This window comes from Paroedura picta, chromosome 7 (genome assembly GCF_049243985.1).
Source record: "Paroedura picta isolate Pp20150507F chromosome 7, Ppicta_v3.0, whole genome shotgun sequence".
Classification (NCBI taxonomy): domain Eukaryota; kingdom Metazoa; phylum Chordata; class Lepidosauria; order Squamata; family Gekkonidae; genus Paroedura; species Paroedura picta.
The window spans coordinates 39,671,995-39,681,174 of record NC_135375.1 but is presented as its reverse complement, the minus strand read 5'-3'; the positions used below and the strand labels follow the sequence as shown (position 1 = coordinate 39,681,174).

General features: G+C 55.6%; 1 protein-coding gene across 5 annotated transcripts in view; it reads left to right on the top strand.

Annotated features, from left to right (window-relative positions):
* The first annotated feature begins 279 nt into the window (after window positions 1-279).
* The window catches only part of LOC143842419 (uncharacterized), a 168,155-nt gene continuing 159,254 nt past the window's right edge, over window positions 280-9,180 (top strand). For 3 of the 5 annotated variants that reach the window (XR_013233098.1, XR_013233099.1, XM_077347575.1), the window contains exon 1: window positions 7,519-9,126. Coding sequence is in view for 2 of the 5 variants with exons in the window: in XM_077347575.1 (XP_077203690.1) it covers window positions 8,971-9,126 (156 nt within the window). In the remaining 3 variants the exon portion in view is untranslated. Of the gene's footprint in view, window positions 405-7,518; window positions 9,127-9,180 lie in introns of those variants that run through there. The other 2 variants (XR_013233095.1, XM_077347573.1) reach the window with 2 other exon arrangements.

Below are 9,180 nucleotides of genomic sequence, written 5' to 3'. Positions count from 1 at the left end.
CACAGATAGTCTACTCCCATCTCGTGAAACTGAAGCGAGCAAATGCCTAAAGCACTTCGGAGCGCCATCCCAGCTGGATTTCAGCGTTAAGGATCCTCATCGAGGGATCCGTGCAGCTCTGGGGATTTGGGAGCATTTTCCTCCGGCGTGCATGCCCGCCTGCCGCCACTAGAGGTCAGTGTCCCATCGCAGTCTCGCAGCACTAAGATCCACCTCCGGTTCCTCTTAACTCAAATTAGCGCAGTATTAATTAACGCCGTAGTCTATCAACGGGCGTTTCTCAGCCTAGTGTAGAACAAAGAGTGGGGGGTGGGGGAGCCCTAATTCTGGTTTTATTCTCAAATGCCACCAAAAGTCCTTCGCCACTTACAAACTGGGAAGCCAGCGGCGGCTGAGTTACCAAGGTACAGTCCTTCCCTCTCTCTTAAGTTTTGCTCATATTTGCTTGCGGTGGACTCTCTTCTCGCCGGGCGGGTTTCAAAAGGTGGGAGGGGGCGGAGGGGGGGGGCGCTAGACTAAGGCGGCCGCGCAGCAGCCCCGCGCCACGAAGACATCGGTGAAGCGGCCGAGCTTGCCTAGACCCGGTTTAAAACCAAGCCTGGCTCGGATCTGCCATCGAAGGGACGATGGACGGACGAAGCAGGGGGCGGAAAGCCTTGCTGGGGGTGGAGGCGTTGGCGGTGTTTTCAGGGAATCCTGTCCGCATCAGAAATGCCCCAAACAGCCGCGGATCGGACCAGGAGTCCAACCAGCCCCGCTCTGGGTCCGGCTCTGGTGACAAAAGAGGGCTGAAAGGTTGGAAATAGAAAAGATACCCAGTTACTGTCCTCTTTTTGACAGCTGGCCTCTTGCGGAACAACGGAGCAAGCGAAGTGGTTATTTAAAAACCCTGCATTTCGCTTTTCTTCTTATAAAATGACACTTGAACTAATGTGAATTCTCAAAGAATTGCGGAGGTAGAATGTTTTCGCCCTAAATGGATTAAACTTCTTTCTGGGAAAGGGGAAGAAAGTCGTCCATTAGAATAGCTCTCCAGCACCGTTTGCAAGGCCTTCCCGCCGAGGTCCCCTCCAAACACAGAGCAGAGGGACCCAGAACAAAGCCGGAAGAAGAGAAAGTGAGGGCGGGGGGGGGCGCTATTTCTCCGGGACGTTTCCCTGGGTCGCGGGGGCTGTCGCGCACAGGGGCCGGAGTCCTCGTCTTTCGCCCCTGGGTCATGTGCGAGGTGGAAGGGCCGCAGAAGGCACCAGGGCGCCGGGCCCTGGGGATAGATTCCCCCCTCCTTCCTGGGGCGGGTTCAGCCACCAGCTTGTCCTAACAGGATCGATCGTTCCCCTCCGATGGGGCCGGGGGGGGGGGAGGAGGGGCTGCCTGGGCGGCGGCCGGGGTCAGCGGCTGCTCCCTGCCAAGTTCATGGGCATGTCGGTCCCCGAGCAAAGGCATCTGGCTGTCAGCAGCCCCAGGCCGGCCGGGCGGGGCTTTGGCGGGAGGGGACAGTGCGGGGTCAAGTGGCAGCAGGCGGCCGGCTGAAGCCTGTCGAAGGGAGGCAGTGGACTCGCCGGAGGCCGCCCGGGCCGAGCTGAGCCGAGCTGAGCCGAGCCGAGCCGGCCGCCACCACGTCGGGGCAGCAGCGGCCCGGCCCGCGCCCTGCTCCCACTCCCGCTGGCCCCCCGTTTCCCTCCCCCGCGCCGCTGCCCAGGCTGGGCTCAGCCTTCAGCCGCACTGTGGCCTGGCGCTGCCCAGAGGCGATCCCGACTTGGCGCACCCCCCCCCTCCCACCCCACCCCACCCCAGCCCCCCAGCAGAAAGGCTCCGGCTGGCGCGGCTGGCTGGTGGCGCTCCGAGGAGTCCCGCCAGGGTCCTTCTTGCCCGCCCACGGTGACCCGCTTCTCAGCCCGCGGAGGCCGGCGAGGGCGGGGCTGGGGGGCTGGGGTCCTGGGTGGTGGCTGCCCGGAGGGAAGGAGCCGCACCCTCCACCCGCCGCCCATCAGCACCCCCGCCCCGGTGGCGCGCACCCACGGCCCTTCCGCTGAGCGGGCAGCTGAGGCGGGGGTGGGGGGCTCCAGGCGGGGTTTCAGTGTGGCCGCCGGAGGGGGATCCCGCCAGCAGCTGCGCAGTCCGCTCGCGGGGCAGGCGCAAGGGTGCTGCGCCAGCCCGGGTTCTGCTCTCCGGTGCGGCAGAAAAGGGGGCTCAGAAAGCCTCGGCCTCGCTTGAGCAGCACAGGTGGGATGGGCACCTGTTGGGGGGGGGGGGCTGGACTGAGTGGCCCATTGTGGCCTCTTCCAGCTCGGTGTGATTCAGATCCGGATTCCGGGATGGCTCCATCCCCTCCTAGCGTGCCGAATTCAAACGACGAGGCCACGGGGCCGCGCCCAGCACAGGCGGCGGGAAGCTCCCTCCATCGCTCCGCCCTTTTACCTTTTGGGCGCGCCCGGCGCTAGAGGCCTTTGTGATGCCAGCTTCCCACAAAACGGGCGCATCCCGGGGTCCACATGGAAGGGCCCAAGGATCTATCTAGTTCGCCAGGGCCTCGAGCTAGGCAGCTTGCGCTTTTCATGAAGTCGCCCTTCTACCTGGAAGCATTTAGTCGGGGGTTCAAGGGGCGTCCTGTCGTTTGGGAGACCTGCGGACCCCACTGCAGAAAAGTCCCTCAAAGCTGAACGGAACCAGGGTGTGAATGGGAGCCCCAGTCCTTCCGCACTGTAGCCTGGCCGCCTGGCCGACGCCCCGAATTTTCAGTGCGGTTCAGCGGGACTTCCGCCAGAAGTGCGCAGGAGATCACGGTCTATGGAGTCTGGTTGGTGCCGGGGGCTCAGGAATCCGCCTGTTTGACCGTCCCGAAGACCTCCAAGCACACACCAAGGTCAACCCCTTTGCATGGTGGCCCCAGGTCCACAGGGATGTTCGAAAGGCTGCCCTGGGGAGGAGGGGACACACCCAGTTGAGAAGCTCTGCGTAAATCCAGAGTAAGTGGCCTACCCTCTCTTACCCATGTGTGGCCCTCTCTTACCCATGTTCGCCTGGGAGTAAATGCCCCAATGCACTGGGCACCAATGTCTGGTGAGGATTGCAGCCTTCCGGTTCAAAAGAAAGAAGAAATGCTGGGCCAGGTGTGTCTGCCTGACTGTTTGGGGCGCATTGGAGGGCGGGGCGGGGCAGAGTGGGACTCGTCGCGCCCTTCCGGTCTTCGATTAAAAATCGAGTGTGATCTTAGGAGGCAGAGCCAATGATCGGAGAGGGTCTCCTTAAACTAGAAATAAATAGAGAAATACAACGCGATTAATAGAAAAAAATCCAAGGTTTATACAATGGGATCCACTAAAAGAACTTTAAATCTAAATGTCTAGTGAATCCTGTAATAAGCGCCATTGAGTGTCCGTCTTCAATAGGAGCAATAGCCAGTCCAAGTCACACATTTAAAAAGGCTATTCATTTCGATGGCAGGATTATGTCGGTGCTTACACACGCCCACCCTCCGCTACCACTGGGGGAAGTGGGACTGGCGGCTGGATCGGGTGGCAGGTTGAGGGAGCCATCCCAGGTGGGTGGGGGCGAAGCCGCTGTCCTGCTCAGCCGGTCCTGCTGCAGAGGGAGACGGCAACCCTAAAAACGAGGGGTTAAGAGCCCTCTTGGCGCTCTTGCGCAGCCCCCATTCTTTTCAATGGGGCTCACGCAGGAGAACGTCCTACTGGATCCAGGCCTGTTTTTTCCTGTAATCTGCTTTCAGCTCCCAATAAAATAAATACCCGGGAAATTGATAGCCACTTTGCGATCCGACTACTCTTAAGTAAATCCCACTCTGGGCGGGTTTGAGACCCAGGCGAGCCAGGCCCTCGCTCTCTTTGACTTGGGACCTGAGTCCCACTGAGTTGGCAGGGAGGTGGCTTCCTAGCCCCAGAGGTGTGCTTCTCGGATACAGACCCTCAGGGAACCGGGGCGTTTCCCCATAGCTATTCTAAGGAAATAACCAGCGGCGGGGAGAGGGTAGATGGCACTGTTTCGGCTAGAACCCGTTTACCTGGGAGGAAATGACACGGGGATGATGTGAGATGTTCCCGCTAAATCAGCCTGCGATGCTGTGATTTGGGGTTGCCGATGCAGACGTTCTCCTCCTACCCCCACCCCCACCCCCTTCTTGGGTTTGGATCAGACTGTTCAATAGCCAATCTCTCCGGGCGTGCTGGCACGAAAAGCGGCGAAACAAGAGCTCTGCAGCGCCAAAGGAACCCTCGACTCATTCGGGTTATCCTGAGGTCTTTGGGTCCAACTCCCCCCCCCCCCCGACACCCCGACACACACCCACACCCGCACCCGTGCTGTGAGCAGACCAGATTGCTGGAAGTGTCATGTGAACAGCATTGTCTCCGGGACCAGCTGTACCTGAACACATGATGGCTACCCCGGAAAATGGATTTTGTCTTGTATCTGGAAGGGGTGGGTGGGTGATATTTTGACAGGCGGTAACAGAAGTTTAGACTAGAAAGAAATGTTTCATTGCGTGAATACTTTCCTCGCCTTTATTTATTTTTTTAAAGAACAAAAGCCATTGTGAAATACAGGCGAATGAAATATACCATGCAATTGATGGTCCACAGTATGGAGTCAGTTAATTTAGTCATTTGGCAATTTTATGGACAATAGAAGGAAAAATTACTCGGCTAATTCCCGGGGTTTGAATAATAATGGGTCGAAATTTTACATGCTTCAGATTATGGCACGTTATAAAACAATATGCAGCCGATTTTCTCCAGAAGTTTCTAATATTGGCAGCATTAACATCTCTGACTTATTTTGTTCTTAATTTTGTAAAATCTGGCCCTAAAATGCAGTTTAAAGATGTCCATTACCTTTTAAAATAAGTAATTAACCGTGTTTCGCAGAAGGCGTATTCTATTTAGGTTTCACAAAATTATCTGAAGGTGCAAGAATAAAATATACCATCCAAGATGAAGTTCTCTTGCTCATGCCCTGCTAAAATAAATACGTTTTCCGCGGGAGACCTTCCCAATATTGCGACTCTGAAACCTGTCTTCCCTCCTCCTTCCTGAAGGCGTGAATGGGATTTCTTCCTGAATAACGTTTTTACGATTTAGATACTAGTCCAAGCCAAGGTCACCAACCCAACTCCTGACTCCCACCAGGAATTGTCTGGGGCTTTTTCCAGCCATTCCTTTCCTAATCTTTTCAAGTGCTGGGGAGTGGAGTCTGTCAACCGAAATCCTTTTGCTTGGCCCCGCTTATTTCCAATGGAGATTTGAGAATGAATGCACACTGAAACATATGTAATTTGGGCCAGGCAGAGGATGAATCTAAGGGGATCAGCCACACCCCCAATACTAACTCGTTGCTTCAGTGGAGATCCTCTACCGTCCATAGGAACGATGACCAAGGAAGGAGCGAAGGATCCTGACATTTCACCTTGTCCTAAACCCGGAAGTTAATCCTCTTCCCTCCCCAAACTTTCAATTAATGTGCAGACCTCAACACGATTATTTGGAAGTAAATCCACTGAAATCAACAGAACTTTCTACTAAGCAAATACATCTAGGATTAGTGCGCTAATCGGATTAACCCGAAGAGTTAGATTTAACGGGTTTGTTGTTGTAGATCGAGCGGAATGAGATTGGCCACCAAGTTCTCTGGTGGAATGATAATCCGAATGGATTTACACTCCTCTTGTGCTCTTCGGGCCACCTCGAGAACAGTGGTTTGGTAGCTGCTTTTTATTTCAAGGTGGAGCAAGTCACTTGGGGATAGTTGATTGGCTAAAAGCATCTGAAACAAGCCTGGTTCGAAGCTCAGCAGTTGGGGTCGCCTTCAGCAAACAGCCATGCCGCCACCCTGTTGGCGTTTACTTAACGGGACCCCCCCCCCCACTGAAATTAATGCGACTTCCTTCAAAGGGCCACGTATAGAATTGGACTCTGTCTCATTTGCAATGTGTGAGGGATAGAAGACTCGCCTACCTTCTATAGGTGTCCTAAGGACTACTGGTTTTTTGTTTATCATGCAAAGCCGCAGGCGAAGTGGGACGAGTCTGATGTGTTATCGTTGTAAAAAGGAAACAGTTGGAAAGATTAAGCAAAGAGGGATTGCCCCGGGGCATTTGCAGCCCCATAACAAGGAATAACCCTTGTGAAATTCACCTGACCGTTACTGAGAATATCCTCTCCAAGTTGAGTCCCATGGAATTCAACACCTGCCTAGAATAGGTAGGTAGCCACAACCCCATGCATCACATAGATACACTAGAGAGTAAACCCTATTGAAGTGAATTAAACTTACTTCAGAGTAAACATGCGGAAGGGCTGGGACTGCACATCTCTCTTATTGGATTTAATGAAGCAATAATGAGGTTTCATTTTCACTGGGTCCCATCCTCAAGTAGGTGAAATGCTTTGAACAGTTGATTGGATTTAATAAATAAATGTATCATCTCACTATTAGTTGAAACGATTGAGGAGTGCCTATCACATATTTGTTTCAGAATATCTGTGTTCCACATGCTGGAGCTAGAGAAAACAAAAAAAGCCATTTTGTTACACCTTTTTAAATAAGTGTCCTCCTTCCCACTGTATCCTGCTTTAACAACTAGATCCTATTATTCTTGACTTGAAAATCCCATTGTCTTCAGTGATGCTTTTTTCAGTTCATGTTTGTGGACTAGGAGAATTATTTTGTTGTTCTTTAAAAGACCTCTTTAGCGCCTTCTAACAGGCAGGATAATTAAGACGAATAAAACTGAGGTCCTTACAGTATAATCTTAACAACAACAACAAAAAAGCCCAACCCCAAACCATAATCTATATGAGTAAACCCCAGTGAATGGACCTGAGTAGGATTTTGGGAAGACCTATTTGGAGTGCTCTGTAAAACTACAACCCTAATCACGCTTACTTAAAAGTACAATCTATTGTAATCCCCTCCCCCAGTAAATATGTCGAGGATTTGTATGTGATGGGAAATCGTCATATCTCCCATCATGCACGCGTGCTCATCTCTGTTTACGCGTTCTTTGGCTCATAATGCTGCTTACATAACTTCGTGCCAGCCACAATCTCGCTCTGGTACTCTGCACACCAGTTCTGTACTATCTGCCCAATGGTGCCGGGGCAGAGCTTGCATTAGAAAAGAGAGGATTATTCCGGCGCATCGGACCTTGGGTAAACTGTGGCCAGACTGAGGAAGTAACAATTACAATAGTAAGAAGGGTTAGAGTCACCAAATGTAAATCGTACTGTGTGCATGTGTGTGTGCGCGCGCAGGTATTTTTTATGCCTATTAATCTTTTGTAGAAACACTGAAGCTTGCCCGCAGTTCATGCAGAAAATCAAAAAGGCAATTAGCGTGCCTACAATAGAGAGGCTTTTCTGCCTGCTCTCTAAAGGGGTGTGTGTGTGAGAGAGAGAGCGAGAGCGAGAGCGCGCATTCAGACATCCATTTGTGCACACAATAAATCATCAGAATTCATTGCGAATCTTTGGGGAATGAATGGGACGTATTCCCACAAATACCCCCACACCTTTTTAAACTCCAGATGCAGCGCCCCTTTACATTCAAGTAAGCTGCTGCCGTGCTAAGGATACTTCCTTTGGAGCGAATCCCGGCGGGATTTCGAAAAGCCTCGCTTCCCGAGCAAGTAGACGAGTTCCTTCGACTGCCGTGGAGGGCATCAGGCTTTTGGTGATGACGGGCGGCAGTTAGACTCGGGAGTGTGAGGCGGACTCCAAGGGCCACCGTCTGTCCGGCAGTTTATCGGGCGGGCGCCTTTCAACCAATAAGCGAGTCGCTTGGCTCTGGCCCCTGCGGCCTCTTCGGAGCCTGTCGAAGCGACGCGGGGTAGTGGAGGGAAGGAGAGCAGGGCATTGCCAGGCAGACCTCTGAGCGGTCGCGCCTGTCCTCAAGGGAGAGCCGCGCCCCCGCGCGCAGGTAAGCCTGTCAGCTGCGAAGGGGCTCTGGCGCCCCGAGGCGCGCGCCCTGCCTCTCGCGCCCTTTCCCATTGGCTATGGTTTGGCGGGTCACCAAATGGCACGTCTCGACCCGTTCTGTGCGAACGCTCTTGGCCCTCGAAACCGTCGCCAGAGGCGCCCAAAGGGGGCCGGCTGGAGGGCTCGGGGGATTTACGCGAGGAGCCTGTGGGGACCGCCAGCGCCTGTCGTCCTGAACGCCGGCCATCGACGTGTGGCACGAGGCGGAGAGGGCGAGAGCTCGTCTTGTCTGTGCGGGCTCCGGAGGGAAACGCCTCAGCCGACTGGAATTGTTCCGCGCGCCAACCCCCCCCCCCCCCGCAGTCGCTTTGCCCGCTGGATTGGGGGGGGGGAACCTATCCTGAGGGGACGGAAGAAAAGGACAAGTGAGGCTGTGGCGCCCCTTGCCGCCTCTGCTGCTGCTGAAGAAGGAGCCCCAGGAAAGGCAGAGAGAGCAACATCGCCGTCTTCCTCGTCAAGTTGACGGTCGGGGCGGCAGGGCATTTGGCCCGAGAGACTATTCTGCCCGCCGGGGAAAGCTGCCTCGCAAGGCCCGAGCGAGAGGCGGGAGGCGCCCAGGGCCAGCGAAAAGGACTCACTGTCGGACCCCCCCCCCCCAATTAAACCAGCGGCGTCGAGGACTAGCCCACGGCCCTTTCGAAGCAGGGCGGCCGCCGCAGTCGTTCCTGGGACCGCTTGGCGAGGAGAAAGGCGGCCTGCCGGATGCCTCCAAACGCCGCTCGGCTCCCCGAGTGTCGCGCGCCCAACTGGGAAGCCGGTTCTCCCCTCCCCCCGCTTTATTTGGCGTGGGTGGGGAGGGGGCTCCAGAAGGGGCGTCACGTCGCCACAGCCCGCCGAGGGGGCAGCCCCCAAGCCGCCTCCCCCCGAAGCTCCATCTCGCGCGCGCTCTCTCGCTCCCTCTCGCTCTCTCCTCCTCGCCGCGCGCGCACCCGCCCCCTCCCTCCCTCCCTCCCTCCCACCGCCGGCTCTTGGCTGCCGCTGAATGAACCGCGCTCGCTTTGCCAAAAGTCCGTCGGCGGAGGGCGCGCGAGGGGGGCGGGGTGTCGGGCGGAGGCGCCGAGGAGATGCCCGCGAAAGCAGCCGCCAGCTCCGCAGAGAGCCCCGGCCAACGCAGCCGCTGCCTGCGGCCGCTACGGAGGTGAGTACCGGGGCGAGGGGCCCGGCGGCGGGAGAGGCGGAGGAGGAGGAGGAG